Here is a 23,012-nt window from a genome sequence, read left to right as displayed (position 1 = left end):
CATTCACCACTATATATTTGTGTCAAACCAAGAACAGACATACATACAGAGGCTAGTCCTCTGCTAACGCCTGTAGTTAATTCATTGTATGATCCAAAGGCACCATTGTTCATGAGCTTTAAAACTCTGCACGGTTTTACCCAGAATTCACCTGTTCACCAGCAGATCAATGAAAACAAACGGCAAATAATATAATCCTTAACTGTCAAAAATTAAAATGTCTAAGCAGAGAGCAGAAAGCTCCCAGACACTTGATCTTGATCATGTGTATGCAAAGTGATTTACAGTTGATGTTCATTTGGATCTCATTGGAATTCATTATTAATTTCCCCATCTCAGTCTATGGACAAGAAAACGTACCACACCTACGAATGCACCAATCACTACCCCTACTGCGCCTACATGTAATTTGCGTTTCATTCGCCGTACATCTATCCATGAGAATATTACAGCTGCTGTGCACACTCCATCAAAAGCACCTTCAAGGAGGAACATCCCAAATGTATTTCCTCTTCCAGTTGCTTTTCTTCCAAACTTTTGTCTCTGGAGGACTCTCTCATCTTCCTGAGACATCTTGTTGTTGCTCCCTCCATTGCGCTCCACAATGCTGTTGATCTTCTGGAGCAGCTCGGTAACCTGAGGTAAATCTGCATCTCCGTTGTCAAAAACGTGAAAGCCTCCACGACACTCCCTGATGAAGTCACGCAGAGCTTGATTTGCTCCAATTAGTTCCTCAATGGAACGTCCTTCTTTCTTCAGATCATCTCCTCGCGTGAACAAGGCCATTGTGTAATGTGCTGCCTCTCTGCCAAGACTCCTCTGGATAATTCCTACTATTTGTTGCTCTTGCTTTGTGAACCTCCCAAGCTGGAGAACGACCAGGAACACAACAGGGATGTGAGAATCAGGCAGCAACAGCTTGAGCTCCTCCAACACCTGCTCTGAGATTTCTTCATCGAAGGAGTCAGATGTGGTGCTTCCAAACAGACAAGGAGTATCAACAACTGCCAGATTCTGTCCGCCCAGCTCTACATATTCTATTTTACACTCCTGTGTCACAGAGGACTCGCTTATGAGAGATTTAAAAGCCTTTCTGCCCAGGACTTTGTTTCCTGTTGCACTCTTTCCGGCTTTACTCGCCCCAATCAGCACAATCTTGAGCTCATGCTCTTTGGTCTCTGAAACACAAAAGATTGACATATTCTTTTCTGTCAATTGATTCAAACATGTAATTGTGATTAATCACATTAGAGAAAGTGATAAGTCATGATTAAACAATCTATTTCAACCTTAAGTAAGCATATTATAGAGCAGTTCTCCTCCTGGAGTGCAGTTTTGAGCCAGTAAATAATTTACTCTGACCCAGTAATTTAAACGCATCTGAACAAATCTCACAAGTTGATCCATTTATTATGACACCTTGATTAACCAAAATAGACCTTATATTTGCAAAGATATACTCTATTATTAAGGACACATCATGTTTACATTGTGTGTTACACACAGTAGGAAAAAAATGATTTTAGTCTCTTTTTTTGTCTCCAATGACTTATATTGTCAGATTAGATTACATTATTAGATTATACTCTGTACAAGCGTCTGTCACTGATCACCATTTGGCAGCGGCTAACACCTTACTGTGTTAGAGACTGGCTAGATTAGATTCCTCTTCAAGGAGGATGCACCAGGGCACATTTTGTACCGTCCCTTTCTTATTTTATAATGAGCATCAACTTGTACAACCTGTTGACTCATCACAATCTGTCATCATTAAAGTTGCTCTATGTAGGTTTAGTGGAAATTTGAAAGTTAGAGAAGTGAAACAATTGTATACATTATTATCTGTTTTATCTGTTATCAACTGTTTCACTGTTGCGGGCCTCCCACCATAACTTCTTGTGTAGCATTTGATCTTCAAACAGTGTTCCAGGGACCTCGTGTTCCTCTGAGTACAGTTTGTGTATAGAGTTATGAACATTTACCACAGAATCTGTACATTTCTCAAGCACTCTCATAACAAAAATAATTAGGGAAGACAATTTAACGAGTGCACTGTGACAACAATTGTATCAAACAGTCACACATGAGATTTTCTTCAAGACAAGCTATAGCTGTGGATGCTTATCAGGGCATGAATTAATACTTGAATGTCAGATAAACTTACCTTGCTGAACAGTTTGCTGCTGGGCCATGTTCGTCTTGTGGATCGTCTGTGATGTCCTGCATGTGTTTAAGTTGTTTGAATGTTTCACTTTGGTTTCATTATTAGACTGTATGATCCTCCTTCCCTTAAATCCTGCATAACCTGTTATAGAATGAATAAAAAGTTTGTTTTTATTATCAGTTTGGCACATTGTTTGTGTAGCATAGAGTAGGTAATCTGATCCTGTTCTTTGGTGAATAGTGCAATCAGTACCATTCAATTGGAAGAAACTGAATAAAATAAGCTTCACCTTGTGGGATTGGTATGTCAAAATTAAAAATAAACTCTTCATTTAATTGATACGACCATATATATAAAATCACTTAATGTATATAATATAATAATAATATATAATATATAATATCACATAATTACTTGAATTTGTTTCCTGATGAAAAGATAACATTTATGACACCATGACGTCACCTTTCCAGTAAAGCGGAGAAATAACAGGGAGTGGCAGTCGAACACGTTCTTAGTCCTACGTCTGGGACGTAATGATGTATAGTGGGGGGGCGGGGCTTCAAATGCTTGTTTTTCAGACATACCGAGCCTCATCGAACTCCATTTTGTGAAGACTGTTGAAGCAGAGGCATCGTCCCGGTGACAAGGCGAAACCCAGAAACGACACACAAAAAGTCTCAGTTAGCTTTACGAACCTGCTCGTTTACCAAGTTATCATCCGAAAGGAAAGTAAATCTTATCGTATGTCCGGTATCCAGAACCTTCAAACTTTTGGTAAGTCCCCTTTTTCCCGTCATTTAAAAGTAAATGGTTAGAAAAGGTGGGGGAAGGGCGTTTTTTTTTTTTAGCCTTACTCATGTGACGCGGCTCTTTAACGTCGACGTTTTGCACAGCTTATGATTTATTTAGTTAGATTAAGACCTTGGCTAATTTTAATGAATTAATTAAAAGTGTAATATTGAAGCAGTGAGTCAGGACTCCGAATTTGGTTCATGTAGCTAGGCCTCTGCTAACGCCGAGCCACCGCCATTCGGCCTGCAGTTAGCTTATTCTTCACATCTGTCCCCATCGTGACACTTCGGTTTGATTTACTGAATATTTTCCATCACCTAGTTCGTTTGAAACTTAAAACTTAACATCAGTAAAACAGACCTGCAGTGTCATGATTGCGCGTTTTGGTATCATTTTCTCCGGATGGCCAAAAGGAGAGCTGGCTATTAGCGGCTAGGCTAGCTGACACAGCCCTGAGCTGTTGAGCTGTATATTTAGCTCATGTTTGCGCAGTTTCTTAATCTGTAATGTGACTCCAACAAATAAATATATCTGACAGACTGCACACGCTGGACGGATGAATCTCGGATGTAGAAGTCTCAATTTCTTTTAATTAAAAGACAAATAGTAATTTGATGTTGTTCTTTTTAGTGAAATGCTTACAGCGTGCAAAAGAAATGTTTGTTTGAATCCATTTACTTTTCCCTTTTTTTTCCTTTGCTTGTTTAATTAATTGTCCATCATTCTCTCCAGACCCCTTTGCTGATGCAAGTAAGGGTGATGACCGCCTCCCGTCAGGGACAGACGATTACATCCACATAAGAATCCAACAGCGGAACGGCAGGAAGACCCTCACCACTGTTCAGGGCATTGCACTTGACTATGACAAGAAGAAGCTAGTCAAAGCCTTCAAGAAGGTACAAACCGAGACTAGGTTTTTGTTATTTGTGTTTTGTAGAGTGCCTGGCGTGTGGTAAATTGCAGCTTTTTAGCAGTTAGAGGAAGGTGTTGTTCTCTCACTGAATCTGTTCTTCTTTTTCTTTTGTCCCAACAGAAGTTTGCTTGCAATGGTACAGTGATTGAGCACCCAGAGTATGGTGAAGTGATCCAGCTTCAGGGTGACCAGCGTAAGAATATCTGCTGTTTCATCATGGAGGTAGGTGTTTTGGGCACCTCGTTGTTGTTTTTTTAAATTTCCAATGAAACCAGGTTTTTTTAATTGACTCACTTCTTTATTTGCAGATTGGCCTGGCCAAGGAGGAGCAGCTCAAAGTCCACGGTTTCTAGAGGCTAGCAGCCCCCTCCCACGCCTCTCCTGGAAGGCCATTAAACACCCCCCTCCTCTTCCTTCTCTCCTCCTCCTCTCCTATGTGCTGCTGTTGCTCTTCCTGTCCCCCCTCGCAGCCCCACCAGCTCCTATTAGCTAACACGTGAATTACCTCTGACAAACATGGGACTCTTTGACACCAACACCCCCCTACAACACCAGGGGGCAGGCTCGCTCTCGCATAGACACGCCACTGCAGCTCCACACAACATCAGGGATGAGTGGTGATGACCCTTCAACACACACTTCCTCCTTCCCTTTCCCCCTCAGTTAATTTCCTTTTTTTTTAATTTTTCTTTTAGGTTCTTGTGCCACAGTCAGGAGGCACCGTTTTGTGTAACTTTTTTGTTTTGTACTTAAAGGTGTTAAATAAAATGGATGTCCATATGTTGGAGTGGTGTCATGTGGAATTTGGTGAGAGTTGGGTGCAAACAAAAGGATCATACTTAAAACCAGTGTATGTGGCTGAAGAGGGGGGAGCTAAAAGGTAGAAATTCTACAGATGGGAAGAGACGTTTTCTTTTCTTTTTTTACGTTAAAGTTTGCCAACTTCCCTATTTTAAGCTGCTTTAATACCCTCACTTTGCATTGTTTTCAAGCCCAGCTTCCTGCTTTCAGGTTAGAGAGCAGATTTTGTAAAGTTCAATCTCCACCATCTTGTCCAGCAAACTGCTTCTGCTCTTATTTATGGCACATTTTATAAATCCTTCTATTTGCTGCCAATTCAAGTATTAACATTAAATGGAGGTTCAGAGATGGTCTCACTTTGGTCAAACTGAGGCCTGTTATGCAGCCTGTGGTTTTGGACACTTGAATTTTTAATTTACAGTACTGTAATGCAATAATTTATAAATGTCAGTTGCGATGGAGTTATGCTAAAGTAATACAATGATGATCAAAGCCATGGCCAGGCCGCACTGTGCTCCTGTGACTGACGGTGATGAAGAGCAAGCCTGTTTTGAAAATTCCATATTTGGTTCAATAAAATTCTGTAGTTGATAAGCATTGCCTGGTTTTTGTATACAAGTTGTTCATTGTCTGATTAGGCAGGTTTAGTCTACCACACTATCAATGATACACACATGGAACTGCTTGCTATGCATGAAAGACTGAGACAGACTTTTAACCTACACATTCTTTGCTTGCTTTGTTTAAATCCTTAAAACTTAAGTATGAATGAGAATTTTTTTTTTTTTTTTAAATCCCCCTTGTGAAAACTCATTTTCAGATTACTTGTGTAAATATGTATTACGGTCCATACATGCATAGACCGTTATTTGGGGGCAGTTTATTAAAAACGTATTCATAGAAGTAGGAGAAAAATGGGATTTTCTATAAATGTATAAAAAATGTAGTTTAAGTCAGTGAAGGTGCTTATAAAAGCTTTATTGAAAATAAAACCACTTAATCTTAACACGGAAATCAATTTCCAACCTCATTTCATAGCTTCTGACAAAGTTTTATATCATTTGAGTTGCTTTTTAAAAAAAATAAAGTCAAATCCGCTAACACGAATGATTCATTCTTTTGTCTGGATATTTTCACTTCGTCTTTCCGCGAATGTATTTTGTCCCTTCCGGGTGCCTGTCTGACACCATGGCAACGGAGCAGATACCGCCGTAGCTCATAGCGTTTGTTTACAGCGTCTGGTAGCATCTGCTCGTTTTTCTTCTTTCTACATATATTGATAACAGTAAAAGATAAAGCTTAACTACAAATAATTTTCGACTGTTTTTTTTTCCAATCACACGAGAGTTTTTTTTGAGAGCGCGGGACCTTTCGTGACGGTAAATGTTTAGCAGTGTTAGCTGCTACTAAAATCAAATAAGTGAAATACTCACTTCATATTCGCTCTTTTTTTAACTCCTTAAAACTGATTTTCAAATAGAATTTTCCTCATTTTATAATATCAGAATGACGGACAGTTCCTCATTTAGAGTGACTTATTTTCATACGTTTGTGCGTTCACCCTCCTCACAGCTAACAGCTAACTCTTGACTTTTTTGGGGGGGAATAAACTTTGGCTTTTTTGACATGTCTTACTATTTAAATGTGCTATTCGTGTACTTTCGAACATCACATGTAAATGCCATTGAAAATAACCGAAAGGTTGCTCATTCACGTCTTTATATTACTTGTAAGTATCCAAGTCATTGGTGACAATGGTTCAGATTCATAACTCGTGTCCCTGTATTTAGAGCTTAAATACAGCTTAAAGGTCTGCATTTAAAATCGTAACATGGTCATTTAACACACACACTTAATTCGTGTTAGCTGTGGAGAGACACAGATGGTTTTTAGTCAGCCGAACAGTCAGGTTTTACTGCTTTATTTTGTCAGTTTCTCAAGATGTGAGGATTCATGTGAAGATGTCCTCTCAGGAACAGACAACGCAGGTAAGGAGGAGTAATTAATAATTATAATATATCACCTGCACATGATTCATGACATTTCTCCTTCTCATGTTCACCCCTGTTCTTCAGGTGTTGCCTATTTGGGGGCTTTCCATCCCTCTCCCTGCAGTGCTGATGATCACTGTGAGTCTTTACATGATCGTCCTGGGCGTCGGACTCTGGATACGATTCTGTCTTAAGGTTGGTGAAGCTTTCCCCTTCTCTTAGGAGGACTTTCCTCTCACTTCAGACTGTCAAAAAAAAAAAGCAAAGTTTTAATTTCTATAACTTGAAAACAATATTCAAAACAGCTGTGAGGAACTTTTGGTTTTTTATTTTTATTTTTATTTTGATTTGTTGAGTTGTTTCAGCGGTTGTCCCTCTGGGAAATTATTCTGAGTTAATTCCAGATGTATTCGTGCCTGAGTGAAGAGAGCAGGATTCACATGTGTATTAGTTCCTTGGTTCTCAACTGGTGGGTTTGGACCCAAAGTGTGACACAGAGGCATTTTCAGCGGGTCACATATGTATGGATGGAAAAAGGTTTTGCAAAAAGTCTTAGCTGCTGTTTTTTTAAGGACATGTTTTATTTGACTCAGTACGCATTCTGTTGTGGGGTCGTTTATTCACACTGCAACACAGTAGATGGCAGTAATGCACCTTAAAGCTGGAAAAAAAGGAAGAAGTTTTTATGCTGACTGTTTCAAAAGCACTCTTATGACACTGAACACATGAAATATGAGCTTACATTTGGGACAAAAACCTCTGCTGTGAGTCCATCAAACTTATGAGGACTTTCAAAAGACTTTTGTACTACTCTCTAGAGGATCCATCTGCGTCACATTCTGCGTTGGATTAAAGGAATCTCCTGCCTAATCATGTCTGATAGTCTTTTTGTTTGGAATGAGATCGTACTGTTCCCTCTCTCACAGGACCGCTGTTCTTGCAACTGTGACTGCTGTCCAAACATCTCGATATGCGAGCAGTGCTTTAAGCTATCTGAGATGTGTAACTGCAACGTGCCCGGCGTGAAAACATGTTGGAAGGACTGTCCCTCTTTTGCTTCTGTAAGTACCTCAAACACCAGATCACACCACGTCTTTATTGACTCCTAAAGCATGGCACGAGATCCATTTGAGTCGGTGCAGAACAGAACCGTCACAGCAGGATATTTGTGTTTCTCTCAGACCAGAGATACATAAACGCATCTCTTAACTGATGATGTGGAAACACATTGAAGGCCTGACTTGAGAGCTCAGTTTAGAGAATGAAAGCACAATAATACAGTTGCAAGAATTGAATTGAATCTAATTACAGGAAAACAAAACAAACAGCTATAACAACAAAAGAATGACGACCACATACAAACAACAACATCCTGAAATAACTTTCTGTTACAATCAAACAATGAACCACATATTACAGAGCCCCAAAAGTCCCAAAAACCTGAATTTCCCTCGGGATCAATAAAGTATCTATCTATCTATCTATCTATCTATCTATCTATCTATCTATCTATCTATCTATCTATCTATCTATCTATCTATCTATCTATCTATCTATCTATCTATCTATCTATCTATCTATCTATCTATCTATCTATCTATCTATCTATCTATCTATCTATCTATCTATCTATCTAAGTCATAAAAAAATTAAAAAATATATATTTTCCGCAAGTTATAATTGCCAACACAAGGTGTTTTTTTCTCTTTTTGGGACTTCAGGGTCTCCGTAGAAACCCGATTATACAGGAAAGTGTAAATCTGAGTTTATAAGCCAGTAGAGCTGCATCCTCTGATCTTAGGGAATGCTAACAGATTTAACAAATGCTTTGTATCACATGGAGAAATGCAGGTGAACACTTATGTGTTTTTTAGGAATCATGATAGAAGAAAACTGATGGCTACCAAAGAAGCAATGTGTTCATACCTCTGTAAACGGTTGAGCTCAGACTGGTATCCGCAAAGATTGTTGTTTTGTCTTTCTGTGATCTCAATCCGACAGATAGAAAATATTTTTTTTTTTAAATTCCAGCTGAAAAAAAGAAAAAAAACAATGAGCACCAAAACAGCCGTGTTTGACGTGTACGTTATTAAAGCAGCCTGCCTCATATTTGAGCTCGTCGTGTTGTTCTCCCCCACAGTGTGACTGTTTGCAGAATACCTGCAGCTGTGAGCGCGATCTCTGCAGCTGTCGGCTTCCTGAGTGCGACACCTGCCACTGTCTCTGCTTCGAGATCAGGATCAAGTAGATGACGACGGTGGACGTTCAGCTGTGTGGCTTTCGAACACATTTGCCTTTTAATCCGAGTTTTTCAGCGAGGATGGAAAATGACCTTCAGCTGAGATCTCACAGCGGCGTTTGAACTGGCATGTCTTTGTGTTCTTATTGAAGTACCAACATGAACACTCCTGGGAAACTGTCCCTCCTGGTTGCTGCCATGCGATGGACGAGCACTTTGCAGGCCGTGTCAAACCCACTACGAGCAGCTATGTCTGCTCTCACTCACTTTTTTTCCCACAACATCGTATTTGGTGAATATTCAGAAGGAGTGAAAACCACAGTATGCAGGCATGTGTCACGTCTTCAATCTTTCTTGTGATCGGACAGAATTTCTGAAATGTTTTTGTTTAACAAAACGAAAATGTATCTATTCAACCAAACACCCGATCTAATGAAATCCAGTCTGTGAATGTTTTATTTCAAAACACAAGTTCAAATGTGTTGAGACCTCTGTAACCTCAAGGAGAGTCTGTGTCCTTTCTCACAACTTCACCATCTCAAAGTGAAACAATCTCACACACAGTCCTCTGCTGCTCCTCAGCCCGGATCCTTTAGGACTCGGGTTGAGAGGTGAAAGCACATTTTCATGACACTGATGCAGTTTAAATGTAACAGTATGATCTCTGACTGTGGACAGATTGCTTTACAGTATGATGCTAAGAACTATCCATTTACTCTAAATGAACATTTCCTTTGTTGTCACAGAAAGCTAAAACTCAGAGTGATAAATACATAGCTTGTTTAAAACTCAGATTTAAGTATGACAGGGCTTTTCTATCTTTGTACAGTGCTGTACAGTTCCGAGCTGCATTCAGTGTGATCAAACACCTGCTTTCTGTTCTCTTTGAGCACCTTTTTTAAAGTTATTTTCATTTCATAGGTTCGTGTTTTAGAGAGTTTCTGTGATTTCTGGAAGAACAGAGCTGATTGCCGTGTTTTACTCAAACCAGTAGGAGGAGCTGTAGAGCCTTTGTTAGGACTCTTTTCAGCAGCTGCTTATTCCACATCTGGTGTTCTTAAGGCGATTCCTCTTTGTGTATTGTTTACATTTTATTCTTTGTATTTGATGCCATAGATTTGTGCTGATTATTTTTTATACCTTGTTGTTAATAAATGAACAACTTTTGTCATCTTACTTTGAAGGGCACGATAAGAGTTGAAGTGTTTCTAATTGAAGAGATGTACTTTTTTCAAATCCTACATTTTTCATACTGACAGAGTCTGACTACAAACTTGACTGTTCAATAATGAAGCGATTGAGCATGTCTTTGGAGGAAGCTGGAGTCCCTGGAGAGAACTCAAAGATGCAGAGGGAGAACATATAAACTCCATATGAGAGGCTCCTGTCCAACAGGGATTCAAACCAAAAACCTCCTGACTGTGAGGCGACAGCACCACCCTCTGTGTCACCTGCAGCTGTAATTAAACCGCTCTATAGACTAAAGGAAAAAACTTCAACAAGCGACTAAAAGGAAGTTTCACGTAATAAAAGCAGTTTATTAAGTTCATTGGTACAGAACTGTCACATACACATTACAGTTGTTTTACATGAACAATCAGAAGCCAACCTTTAGATATCAAAAAAGTAAAGTGCAGCTCAAGTATCTTCCGTGCAAACGATGCGTTCACACAAGCGTTGAGTCACTTCTGATAGAAACAAACATTTTAATACAGCAGCTCTGAGACGGTGAGGTAGACGATGTGTTCCTTCAAATTAAGTTGTTCACTCATTTGACAAAGACAGACACTTCCCATTTAACAATCTTTCTGTGTATGGACACAATTATTTACAGTCAATTAAAAAATAATTAAAAAAACTTCACGTTATCTTTAGGATCCCCAGAGCTTCAAAAACCTTGAATGTCTGTGTTTGTTCAGTGCAGCTTTAAGAGTTCTTCATTTGAGCCCTGACTCTAATCTGTGCACCCAACAAAAGTCAGGCCAGTGAGAACAGTGACCCGGATGAATCCCGTTTTTTTGCAGGCTATAGAGAAATAAAGTAGTACCAGTAGCAGTTTTGCTTTCCTGAAAGTAAACAACTTAGCATTTGCTAAACACTCAGTCCACACAGACTCAAACAGTTTTTTACAATTATTGTCATTCGACAAAACAAAACAAAAAAAGGCTTTGTAAGAATAAATGTTTCAAAACATGCTGACCTCTGATGTACAATTAATAGTAAATTCATATTACGTTTAATCTCCCACAAAACAGAAACACAGATTTTTCTGGAAAATCAAATATTGACAACATATTTTAAGATCCTCAGTTTGCCTTACAAATCACCTTTGGCAAACATTAAAACAAACATTAGTTTTGTAGCAATCACGTAAGTATACACTAAGGTAGTGCATTCCATCATTATACAAACAAAAGAAAAGAACATTTCACAGTTTTATGCCAACAAATGTCTCTCAAATTCAAGTTTGCTTACATTCATCTGTGCCACTCACATCATGTAAATCACTTTTACAAATTGGAGGTTTCTACATGAAGAGTTGGAGACAAACTGAGAAGACGAGGAGATGAAAAAGGATGAAGACGGATGAGTGAGGAGGTCTGTCCACACCGCTGCTGGGAGTTGTCATGTTGGGGGAAGCTGTGGTGTTACTGGTGCTGTTGGAAGCTGGAGACAAGAAAGTTCCTATCGTGCTTCTCAAGAAATTACTAAAGGTGCTCAGTTTGGTTAAGACCATTACTGGATCTGCTCTCGGTCGGGTGCTTGTGTTATTTTCAAACGACAACACGGATGCCTGGAACCAGGAAACACCCTGCTTACACATGAGAGGACCGCCAGAATCCCCCTAAACACGAAGGACAAATGGAGATGTTCAAGTTCAGCAAGACAACTGATTGCATACATGATTGCATGCAATAGGTGTAAACAGACAATTAAATAACCTTCTGTGAACAAAGCAAGAGAATATTTGCCTGAGGGGATGAAAACTTCCAGGCCAGGAAATGTATCATATTCTATTCTATCCTATCATATGGTAGCATAATATATGGTGTGGTTTGGTGTGCAAGGTATCAAAATGTATTGTTTGTAATATACTTGCCCTACCATATTGTACCATACCATACCACATCGTATCATTTCATACAGTACAGTATTGTATCATACTGCACCAAAATGTACTGTCATCATATATTTATGATACAAAAACACATAATATCCTTAGATCCTTATCAAATAGTAAACTCATGTTAAAAAAGATCGTGCTACATTGTGAAGTTTCAGATCAGCCTCAAAAGACCAGAAGTCATTTGAGTTTGACAATCTACTTTTTGTAACTCACCTTCTCCAGTGTGAATGATCCCGTACAAATCGTGTCACTTGATGAAGCGTTTCCACAATTCACAACTGAGGTCTGGAATTCCTGCAGAACTTCTTCCTCTAACAATGGGGAAAACGAAAGGATTATAAGGAGTTAGACACTCCCAGTAAACGACCTCATATGGGCTTACAAACTCTGGAAGAACGTCTAAATGTTTCATCTAAAGAGGTGAACTGATTGAAAATAAAGTGGGACAATGCTTCATGGACTCACCCCCACCACGACCAGAGCTCCAGCCGGACCCCCAGCAGGTTGAGCCCTCTGCGAAGGTCTGTCCGTTGTCCAAACAGATAGGCTGGATGTAGTCCGACAGGGTGGCTTGAGGTGACAGATGCAGCACTGCTACATTGGACCCAGTGAGGTTGCTCAGTGTGATATTTGTCACATTCAGTGTCATCTCAAAAGGGTTGGATCCATTCTGTCTCAAACGACCCAAAACGACGGTCCATTCAGACGGTGTGGGGGAACTAATGGAGGTAAAGAAATGACTATTATCAAAGAGTTGATTCACCGTGCATGTGCCTTTTTGATCCAATGCTTATTGCATAAAGTGTTTCATATATTTAATATTCTGAGAACGCTTCAGACAGCCTTGCAGAGAAATGTAGGTTTTATTGTTCCTACTGGACCGAGGGTGGGAAAGGCTGGGCGAGGTTCGTGACATAAGAAAAAGACGCAGCAGCCATATTGATTACAAAACATCCAATTAGCATTAGTGGACACTTGTATCCACACTATCAACAAAAGATTGGAAAAATGTTGGTGAGCAGAGACACTTTAACGTGCTCAATAATTACACCAGTTACCATAAACCCTGCCGGAATTTTCCTCGACTTTTACCTGCTGCGATCTCACATCAGCACATCCAGACTTCACGTGTAAAATTTTATATGAGGGCTTTTTTTTTTTTTTAATAAAAATATCGGCTCGGACTTCAAACAGAAACGTGACATCACTTCAGAAGTCTCACCTTGAGAAACAGTTGGCGTTGCTCAACACAGAATCCAAGGCAACCAATGTCCCTCCACATACATGGCTTCCATTCTTCTGCAGGCTCGCCATCCACGGCCACACACCAGCTTGTGCGACTGAGCTGCCTCCCACGATACGAGAATTCAACGAAGCTTGACCACAGACCACAGCTGGAGAGAAAGGAAAAAAAGATCCATAAGTGAAGATTAGCCTTTTAGAATGGTGCGCCCATGAATACATGGAGTCCTTCGATCAAATTTCTCCTTCAGTGTAAACATTCAGTGACATGATCTTAAACAAGTTGGTGGAGTATCAACATAAAAGCGGCTCATACTGACGCTTCCTCAGTCAAATTAAGGCTAAAAATCTAATTCAGAACATGTCAGGCGCTCACGTGGGGCTGTGGGAGGGACGGTGGTCGGTGGCGGTGGCAGGCCAGGACAGGTGACACTCAGGTCACTGTCAGTCCCAGTGGATGTGAAGGCGATGTAGCCCGGCTGGTTGGTGGTGATCTGACTGTTGATCCACGTCTGGTACCGGGACACTCGGGTGTAGACTCCTGGAAAATTAGGCAGAGCACATCCTCTTCCGAAACTTACTACCCCCTCCATGATCCAGATGTTGTTCTGCTTGCTCACCAACGGACCTCCTGAATCCCCCTATGAAAAAAGGAAAAAGAGTGTTTTAAAGAGAGCTTCATCTGGGTAGTCACAGGCTGTCAGAATCTGTCACAAATAATGTTTAAAATAATCACCTGACATGAGTCCTTTCCTCCAGCCTCTAACCCGGCACATATCATGTTGTCTGTGATCAGACCCACTCCGTAGTTACAGTTACATCTTCTGTTGCCCACAATTGGCACCTGCACCTCCATAAGGTTTTGTGGGGATGGAAGGGGCACTGTAGGAAAACATCATATGTTTAAAGTTCTGTCTTACTTTAAACTTTCTTAATCACTGTTTTGTGTTGTGTAGCATACATGCGAGGCACCTTGTAATTCTGTTTTTCAAGTATACATTATATACAATTATTATAATTTTTGAAAGAAATAAAATGTAATCAAGCCGATTTCAGACGCACCTCCACTTCCAATGTTGCCCCAGCCGGTAACCCAGGAGTCTGTGCCGCTGAAGAAAGTGCTGCCCGGGGCTGCCAGACACACGGGCAGGATGAAGTTGGTGAAAGTCACAGTTGACGACAGTTTCAGGAGTGCAATGTCATTGTCACTGGTGGCACTGTTGTAGTCGGGGTGGTTGATGATCTCCGTTACCGTCCTGGATACTTCGTTAGAGTTGGTTCCCTCTTGACTCTCCCGGCCCAGATACACCACCAGACTGCTGGCGCTGGTGCTAAAGGGACCACAAGAGAAGAAAGCGGTGCTCAGGCATGATCAACAAACTGTCAAGTCCTGTTTGTATCACTGTTCACCGTGAGTGGTCATGCTTAAGGTTTATTAAAAGGCATGTTTTTCTCGCCCCTGTTGCCAAATGTTGCTAAACCCTGACTCATAGTGGACTGTGATTGGTCCCTGTAGAATATTGAAAAATAGTAAGCTCAGGAGGAAGCATTTGTTTACCACCTTGGGTGACCGGTGCAGGTCACCGACTGGGGGATCGATACATAGAGGTCAACTTAAGGTGTCCCGAATTGAGTTTTGAAAATATTGTCAGTCTAACCTTGAGCTAAAGGTAGCCCTTAAATGTAGCCTAAACCCTCGGCTCTTTGTAACCGTTTTTGTCAGGTGACACCTTGAAATCAAATGTCGGGTGCTTGAAACAAATCTTTGCTGATTGAAAAATAATTCTTCCATTGAAAATTAGTTGAAAACTTCATGAGGGACCCCACATTTGACTATTTCTCTTACCTTTGGAAGCAGTGGGCAGCAGATATCACCCACTGGTTGTTAATGAGGGACCCTCCGCAGAAGTGACTATTGGAAAGGGATGTGTGCAGACTGACCTGCCAGGGCCAGCTGCCTTCATCAGCCACCTGCCCTCCAACAATCCTGTTGTTGAGCAGAGCTCTCCCACACACTAAAAAAGGACGGAAAACAAACGCAGACAGTGAGTAATCCTCCTGAGGCTTTAGCACCATGAGTTTGCCCTCCTGCAGGAAAGAAGACTTTAACTCTTTGGTTTAGGTTTAAGATCCATGGATTGTGCCAGGATATTTCAAGGTGTGGCTGATCAAACGTAATTAAGGTGAATTCATTTCACAACCAGTCTAGACATTCTGTTGCTTTTAATTACCTGCTGTTTGTGGGCAACAATAACGAAACTCTTAAAAAACACAAAGGGAAGCAAACAAGACAGATTTGTATTCCAAAAACGAGTGAAAGAAAATAAGCAGGACTCACCATCAAGCTGTCCGAGACTCTCTGAAAAAAAAGAAAAGAAAACATCTTCATTGAACAATTCAGAAATCTCCTGAATGAATCATGAAAGGTTTCAATAAAACGATTGGGGAGATTATATTTTCGTCATTTCATGCAGCGATCGTCTTCTGGTGAGAGTTTTGACCTCTAGTTGAAATTCTGTGATGGTTAGAACATTTTTGTGGCATTAAATTCAGCCTTCTTCACTTTTGTCCAGTATCTAAATAGACGGACATGTTTGAATTATGAGAGGAACTGTCTTTAAAACAACTAAACTGTCTGACATACAGAAGGCTATAAACAGTCGGCTCGCAGTATAAAAGTATGGTGAGTTGATTGCCTGAAAGGTGCAGATTAATTTAATTTAAGATTATTTCTTTAAGTGGCATTTTGTTCTTCTTTAAAACTCGATGAGATGTCGAACCAAACAGAGGGAAGTGTCAGCACAGCCTCACCCTAAGGTGCCCCTCTGTCCTTAACCTTGACAATGAACACCTAAAGGTTAAGTCCTTCAGCATGCAAGCGACTAAACAAAAAGCTTCTTAGAACATTGAAATTTTTCATTCAACCCTGACGTTTCAAAATGTCAGGCAAAAGAAGCAGAAAAATGTCTGTAATGCCAACAATGACAGAACTTCCTGCATTGCGAGTGGACGGTGGCGTCATTGTCTGCATGTCTTTGTTTTTCGGCCTTTTTTTTCACGGTTGTTTTAACGGATCTCACTGATGTGTGGCAGCGTGCCTTCGTGTGTCATCAGACAGGTTTTACAGTCGGCCAATCTTTCTGCTCTTTGTAAATATTCACTGCTTTGTTTCCTTTAAATTTGATTCTCATTTCTCACAGCGTCCCAACATTGTCAGTAATGGGCATGCACTGCGCCTCTAAAATCCATTATAACCATAACTATTTGCATGTGAGTACATCCAGCAATACGTGAATACTTCAGTTACAGATTGTATATAAGAAATGGACATGTGCACTCGTTTTTGCACCTCAGTTTTGATGCTTAAAATTACATCATTATGGTGTTGTTTTTTTGGAGCCAGAGGGGACCAACCAGGTGCATCAGTAAACTAAAGAAATCTCTGAAAGTCAAACAGTATGTTTGACTTTCAGAGATACCCCCCCCCCCCCCCCCCCCCCCCCGCCCCGGGTTTCTCTGAAAACAAGTGAAGGCTGAACGCTATGTTTGAGTTGACTGTCAGTCTCAGTAGTTGCGCTCTAAAACATTCCCTCCTTTACCTTTACTCTACACATCGACACATTCTTTGGAAAATTAATTTTCTTTCACACTTACAGAATATGTTTTTTTGTTGTTGTTGCAAAAGTTCAGGTTGTTGGCTTGCAGAGTCTGGAGGTTTGTTTTTATTTTTTATACCCTGTCCTAACTTAGTCTATGAACCCAACATCAACATTAATAAGAAAACATGTCCATCTAAATGTCTTCGACAAAACGAGCCCTGAACATAAAATGAGCTTCCTCGCAGTAATCAGATCATTATAGCCTGTCACAAAAAACGCTAACAGCTAAAACAATAAACAGCAGCTCGGAGGTTTCAACACGCCTGACAGAAATGTTTACATGGCCTACAGGAACACATATTTAAACGTGAGTGTGAAGTGTCAGTTTGTCCACGAGTGTGTGACAGACGAAAGGGATTCTTGAGTTTAAGATTTAAGACTAAACTGGAATTGTTTTTTTCCTCATTGATTTTGTTTTGTTTGTTATTTTGTTTTTTTAAGTTTTATTTTTAAAAATCTAGCTGTTAACATTTTTTCTATGGTTGAATCAAATGAATCTTGAGTCCCTCGTCTAACATGTTGACCCCTGGTCAAACATTTATTCCTACATTACATGAAAAAGTCGAGTGAATATACCCTGTGTGGCCTTTGTTCCCTTTGGAGTTAATGAATCATTTTGTCAGGCTTCAGATTGATTGTAATGAAGATGACTTCCTGCTGCTGCTGCTCGATGACTAAGTTGTTAAAGGTCCTTCTTTTCCTCAACCAACATTTTGCAATCTGCTTCCTGATGAGGTGTGGCTCCACTTTAACTTGAAAACCCACCAGGCACCGATCTTCTGAGGACTGATATCTGTGCCCACACATTTTTATAGTTTCTCTAATCTCTGAACGAAAGCTCTGTTAAAACCACGAGTGTTCATTTATTTTATAATATGTAGCTGGTTTGTTGCTGTCTTTGCTCTACAGTTCAGTTGTATATGTGACTCTGAATATATTGCTGCTCTTTTATCACTGTAATATTGCACCTCCTCCTGTGGACCAGTGTTAAGAACCATTCGTCCAGGTTCGTCCAATGCCACTGCTGTGATGTCCATGTCAAATAAAGTCTGTCTGACAATCCTAATAGAAAACCATTCAAACTCAGATTAGCCTTTGAAACGTTAAAACCTCTTAGGGGGCTTGAAATTTAAAAATAATAGTCCACAGGTTGTAGCTCCAAGTTAGCGTCTTTATACATCCTCGTCCTTAGAATTAATGAAAGAATTTCAAACCTTCCCGAATTAAACTAAAGGAGGTTAAAAAAGTATAGTTACTTTTAACCACAAAGAGTGGCCAAAAAACGGAAAAATCAGAACCTCTCAGCTCCATCTGGCTCATCTGAAAGGTTTAAAAGCCTTATTTGCATTAATCCATCGACACGTTCTTAATGGTCATAAATGCATTTATTCTCACACAGCAAATATTCTAACTCACTAAATAATCAGAGTTGGTTTTGAAGATGGATGGACTTTTTTTGGATTTTTGTCCCAGAGTAACATTACAAGTCACATATGTGTTTCAATATGTAATAAAATAAAATTAAAACATGAAACATTATGTTCAGGTCTATCACATTATAATATACAATTTCTTTAAAGTGTTTAAAATATAAAAAGTCATTTGTTTATGAAAAGGTTGAGGACATTTGACGTATAAGACGCTGTGATGTATGATGACAGAATTAGACTGAAGGCTAAATGTAATGAATGTTTAGAGTGAGTGACAGGACGACATACATCAGGTGATAATTAAATGCCACACATGTGGCTGTAAGTAGGTCAACACAAAGTTGTTAAACAAGACAAATGAAGCCCTTCGTTCTATAAGGAGCACATTTAAGTAAGAACAGTTTTAAGTATTTTCACAATTAAAGTGACTCTCTGCAACATGTCAGAATATATATTACTTTTTATTCAGTCCTTTTTATTCAGTCCAATAACAACGATTTAACATTCTTTTGTTGTTTGTCTCATAGATTTGACGCGTGCATATTTTGATTCAATATTTTGTCTTTGTACATTTTTTTAAGTTTCCTGAAAGGCTGCTTTTTTAAAGAAAGTTTGCACATGGGATACAGTTGTGCAACATTAAGTTCTTCTTTACTAATCTACTTCCTCCTGCATTTCTCCAGCATGGAGCAGTGAGTGGATCTGGAACATGGATGGTTCATATTGTGTGCGTAGAGAAGGGGGGGGTGATGTCCTTACCTTGCGTGAGGAGAGTCAGCAGCGTTGCCGCGCAGATCACCTTGTTGAAAGCCATAACTGGAAGTCCATGATCACGAAGTGCTTCACCATAAATAAGCTTCTCCTCCCCTCCCTCTCTCCCTCCCCCGTCTCTGCCTCCAACACAAACACACCTCTCTCCGCTCCACTGTCAGGTACTGTCACCTGTCCAATGACACACCCAACAAGTCAGTATTCACCTTTGCAACACATGGCTCCCTCTCTTACACACTGTACACACTTGCATCCAGCTCTCAGCTTCTTGACTATCTTAAACCAGAGGTTCTCAACCTTTTTTTTGGCTTTATCGTCTGTTTAGCAAGTCAATGAATCTATCAATGGTTTTTTATTTGTATAGATCTAATTCATTACAACTGTTATCTCAAGACCTCACTCATTGCTTTATTACAAAGACCCAACGTTAATGCATGATTACCCGTGATCTAAAGACACGTATGTGACATCCGAATAAGCAGTGAGTGTGTTATTGTTATTTTCTCTGATCCTTGACAGTTTTATACACAAGGCCGTCCCGTCCATGTAAAGACGATGTAAACACAGTGCGGACAACAGTACAGCTGGTGGGACTCCAGCTTCTCACTCAATGCAGACAGTCATGCTGCACATTCTTCCTTTAACAGACAAAAGCAGACTCATGATGAACAGCCGCCTGTTTAAAGTACACAGGGCTTTAAAGGTGGGAGGGGGGAGATGGGATCAGATGCAGGAAGAGGGATTGGGGGGGAAACAGACAGGGGGGGGGGGGGGCTAGGGATCCATAGCGGAGGAAGACACAGATCCAGAGGAACCTACAAGAAAAGAGAGCTCGGAAGCTCCCAGGAAAACATGTGTTTAGTTACTGAAAAAGCAGATAAAGATTTACAGATAATGATATTTGATTCTGCGGCGATGCGTTCACTACACAAGGCTGAGAACGCCGGAGTACTGAAGCTGAATAAACTTGTTTTGGTTTCCAGTCATTGCAGCTTTACGCTCGTCTTTCATTACAATCCAAGTGATTTATAACTGGAAAGCCACAGGACAAGGAACTACATTGTCACAGGACAAGGAACTACATTGTCACTTGCATGATATGACATTATTTAAATTGGGCTGCATCCTGGAACACACATTCAACTTTATCATCAAACCAATCACAACACAATGACGTCATCAAAATGGTGAAAAGAGAGCCATATACTTCATTGCTTCCTGACATCAATATTTAAACTTTGTGGTCTTCCCGTATCTTTTAAATTCACGAGATACTCCTGGGTAAATGAATTATCTGTGCTTTTGAATAAGAACATATAAAATTAAAAAAAAAAAAATCACATTCAAGGAACAATTATCCGGATTTAGTTTGGTCCAGGATTGCCATGTTGATTCTTGAGCAATGTACACTAAGACCATCACTGCTAACTTGAAAAGTTAACGCTCCTCTGAGTAGATATGACCAGGTTGTGAAACAGACTGATATTGATCATAATGCCTCTTTATGACGTACAAAAGCAAATAAAACCCTCAGCATTAAGATTGATCAGGTCCTTATATGTCTGAAGTTTACAACCACTGCAGCAGGGTAGGGTTAGGGTGCGTGGCGAATGCAACACGTGCCTTAGAACGTGAAGTGACCAGAACTCATTGTATAAAACTTTCAGGTCAAGGATATATAATTGGGTTTTAAATATGTTTAGCTTCTCCTTCCCAGCGTGCTCTCAAGTTCCCTGAGATTGAACTTTTACTCACTGTGAGTCAGAACGCGACTTTTTTTTTTTTTTCTATTACTCTTTTAGCGTTCAGTCAACATCTTGTTGTGTTTATGTTGACAAGACTTTCCTGTTTCTTAAGAACGGGGAGGAGAACTTGTTTTAATTCCAAAAGATAAAGTTCCCGGATAAACCACAACTTCCATGCCAATCCCCTTTTTTCTGGCACTGAATGGAGTATCTGTTATGAAGTGTCACCTGGTCACATTCCTCCGTCTTGCTCATTTTCTGTTCCACTTCCTCTTCACGTCTTCAAATCCATTTCACCTTTGAGGGTGTTTTAACAGGTCGTCGGTAATTTTAGTGTATTTCTACTAATAAGAAGAAAACACGAGACAACTAAAAACGAGTTTCACTTTGCAGACTTTAACCGTGGTGGAAGACGTTTTCTGGAGAAACAAATGTGTGAGAATAAAGTGGGTAACATACAGAACTTTGCACACTTGATGTCTTATTCACATGGGGGGGAAGATTCATCGTTATGAATTCACATATTGCGCATCAATGTTTGTCTCAATTAGTACTGATCTGAACTGAACTCATTGAAGTCAGCAGAACGACAGCAGAACATGGGACCATCTCAGCAGCATTTTACCTTCTCTTTGCAGAAAGATGAATGGACACAAAGATAAAAAGATAAAAGGTCTGCTTTCTGTTCTGGAACGAGTAAAGCTACATTTGTATTTCAGTCAGTGCCAATTTTCATCAGATAGATTCATCAGATGTTTTGGAAACAGAGGAGATAGAAAACACTTTAAACACAAATGCCAAACCTCAAGGTTCACAAACCGTAATGTGACGTCAAAGATTCTAAAAAGGTTTAAAGGTCACTAGAAGTGTAACTAGTTACTTGACATGAAATAGCTGACTATAAAATATTAAGGTTTATTGACATTGATTAACAGGTTGCATCGTGGTAGAAAGACTTTAGACTTTTTATTTTATTGTCCCCGAGGGGAAATTCTTTTTCACCAGTATACAGTTTTAAGGGCAGCGTGCCGACAGAGGGTGAACACAGCGGATCACGGGTACATTGGTGTTGTCGCAGCAGAGCAAATATAATGTATGTAGAAAGAATGCCACGTAGAGTAAACACACACACACACACACACACACACACACACACACACACGCCAATCAGTGACACCTCTACGTTTTGGGCATACCAACATCATTTCATTTTCTCTGAGTTTAAAGAATAAACAGTAATCCTAATCTCACAAGCGAGCCAAACGCCGTGCTCGTTCTACACGTGTCGTCAGAGTGCACCGTGTCACTGAGGGATTTTTAAATCCACTCCAGCTCCAAGATCTGTCAAATAGTAACTTTATTCAGACTGCCTTTCCAAGGCAAGATGTTTACGTCCCTTTGACAGTTTCTTCTTTAATAGCGGAGGAGTTATGGGGGGACGACGTGATCCCCCCACTGTGCCTTTGGAGCAACAGAGGTGTTAGGTACGAGGGAGGAATGGGATCTGCAGACCGAACGGGGGGAGCGCAGTGCTGTGTGTGTGTGTGTGTGTGTGTGTGTGTGTGTGTGTGTGTGTGTGTGCTAGTCTGACTGTGCATGTGAAGCTTCAACTGTGCCCAGATCTCAAACTTCTGCTACGCCGTTAGACAAAGTGAATTAACTGACTGGGACATGTGGAGTCTGTGGCCTTTAAATAATAAATAAATAAAAAAACACCTACAGTAAATGTAAAATGGGTACATTATGAGATTTTGTAGGTCATAGGCTGAGACACAAACAGTTAAACCCTCCCTTACTAATTATATACCACAGTCGATTTAATGAAACTAGGTTATGTATGCATGACTAATTATAGGACTCTTTATGGGCATGAACCTTTGTGTAACTATGTAGACCAACTTTTTACTGCACATGCATTTTTTTAATCAATTAAGATGATCTGTTTGATCTATCTGTTTTAACTTCAACATTAAAGGTCTGTTGTCCAGTGTTTCTTCAGCTTTGATTCCATAGTTCAGCGCTTCCCAAAACGTTGTCCGAGGCCCCCTGGGGGTCCGTGTGGGTCGCGAGAAAAACCTCAAGCAAGCAGAAAAATAAAACATCACAATGATGACTCAGCACTTTATGTGATTGAG

The 23,012-nt window shown here is 40.1% G+C and overlaps 4 protein-coding genes across 5 annotated transcripts; 2 read left to right on the top strand and 2 right to left on the bottom strand.

Moving 5' to 3' along the window:
• Positions 1-335: 335 nt before the first annotated feature.
• Positions 336-2,192, bottom strand: LOC306837683 (GTPase IMAP family member 7-like; the record flags this gene model as incomplete). The annotated part of the gene is made up of 3 exons (XM_079365427.1): positions 336-340; positions 480-1,178; positions 2,165-2,192. The coding sequence occupies 3 exons, from the start codon at positions 2,190-2,192 to the stop codon at positions 336-338; spliced, it is 732 nt and encodes a 243-aa protein (XP_079221553.1).
• Positions 2,193-2,748: 556 nt separating this feature from the next.
• eif1 (eukaryotic translation initiation factor 1) lies at positions 2,749-4,652 on the top strand. The gene is made up of 4 exons (XM_079366129.1): positions 2,749-2,941; positions 3,692-3,855; positions 3,993-4,094; positions 4,181-4,652. Exons 1-4 carry the CDS (start codon positions 2,911-2,913, stop codon positions 4,223-4,225), a joined length of 342 nt encoding a protein of 113 aa, XP_079222255.1. The 5' UTR covers positions 2,749-2,910; the 3' UTR covers positions 4,226-4,652.
• Positions 4,653-5,834: 1,182 nt separating this feature from the next.
• On the top strand, positions 5,835-10,079 carry LOC306838142 (uncharacterized protein). Of its 2 annotated transcripts, XM_079366128.1 has the most exons (5): positions 5,835-6,661; positions 6,749-6,859; positions 7,591-7,725; positions 8,805-8,921; positions 9,056-10,079. In XM_079366128.1, the coding sequence occupies exons 1-4, from the start codon at positions 6,635-6,637 to the stop codon at positions 8,910-8,912; spliced, it is 381 nt and encodes a 126-aa protein (XP_079222254.1). In that variant the 5' UTR covers positions 5,835-6,634; the 3' UTR covers positions 8,913-8,921; positions 9,056-10,079. The 2 variants fall into 2 exon arrangements, with proteins under 2 accessions (XP_079222254.1, XP_079222253.1); XM_079366127.1 differs by having other exon boundaries at positions 8,805-10,079.
• Positions 10,080-10,416: 337 nt separating this feature from the next.
• On the bottom strand, positions 10,417-19,615 carry LOC306838116 (polyserase-2). Its single transcript, XM_079366094.1, has 10 exons — positions 19,121-19,615; positions 15,611-15,631; positions 15,119-15,287; positions 14,335-14,603; positions 14,009-14,154; positions 13,649-13,913; positions 13,253-13,424; positions 12,496-12,749; positions 12,244-12,341; positions 10,417-11,748 (listed from the first exon to the last, which is right to left on the bottom strand). The coding sequence occupies exons 1-10, from the start codon at positions 19,173-19,175 to the stop codon at positions 11,431-11,433; spliced, it is 1,767 nt and encodes a 588-aa protein (XP_079222220.1). The 5' UTR covers positions 19,176-19,615; the 3' UTR covers positions 10,417-11,430.
• Between the last annotated feature and the right edge of the window lie 3,397 nt (positions 19,616-23,012).

This window comes from Symphodus melops (assembly GCF_947650265.1).
Source record: "Symphodus melops genome assembly, chromosome: 17".
Lineage (NCBI taxonomy): Eukaryota > Metazoa > Chordata > Actinopteri > Labriformes > Labridae > Symphodus > Symphodus melops.
The sequence above is the reverse complement of the archived record's forward strand: the minus strand, read 5'-3'. Positions and strand labels throughout refer to the sequence as shown.

Excerpts from the sequence above, each read along its gene's own strand:
- eif1 (XM_079366129.1), top strand. The coding sequence starts at position 2,911 with ATGTCCGGTATCCAGAACCTTCAAACTTTTG. Across the intron at positions 2,942-3,691 it reads CCAGAACCTTCAAACTTTTG|ACCCCTTTGCTGATGCAAGT; the intron begins GTAAGTCCCCTT and ends CATTCTCTCCAG. Across the intron at positions 4,095-4,180 it reads TCTGCTGTTTCATCATGGAG|ATTGGCCTGGCCAAGGAGGA; the intron begins GTAGGTGTTTTG and ends CTTTATTTGCAG.
- LOC306838142 (XM_079366128.1), top strand. The coding sequence starts at position 6,635 with ATGTCCTCTCAGGAACAGACAACGCAG. Across the intron at positions 6,662-6,748 it reads CTCAGGAACAGACAACGCAG|GTGTTGCCTATTTGGGGGCT; the intron begins GTAAGGAGGAGT and ends CCTGTTCTTCAG. Across the intron at positions 7,726-8,804 it reads ACTGTCCCTCTTTTGCTTCT|TGTGACTGTTTGCAGAATAC; the intron begins GTAAGTACCTCA and ends TCTCCCCCACAG.
- LOC306838116 (XM_079366094.1), bottom strand. The coding sequence starts at position 19,175 with ATGGCTTTCAACAAGGTGATCTGCGCGGCAACGCTGCTGACTCTCCTC. Across the intron at positions 14,604-15,118 it reads GCTGCCCACTGCTTCCAAAG|CACCAGCGCCAGCAGTCTGG; the intron begins GTAAGAGAAATA and ends TGGTCCCTTTAG. Across the intron at positions 12,342-12,495 it reads GAGCTCTGGTCGTGGTGGGG|AGGAAGAAGTTCTGCAGGAA; the intron begins GTGAGTCCATGA and ends CCCCATTGTTAG.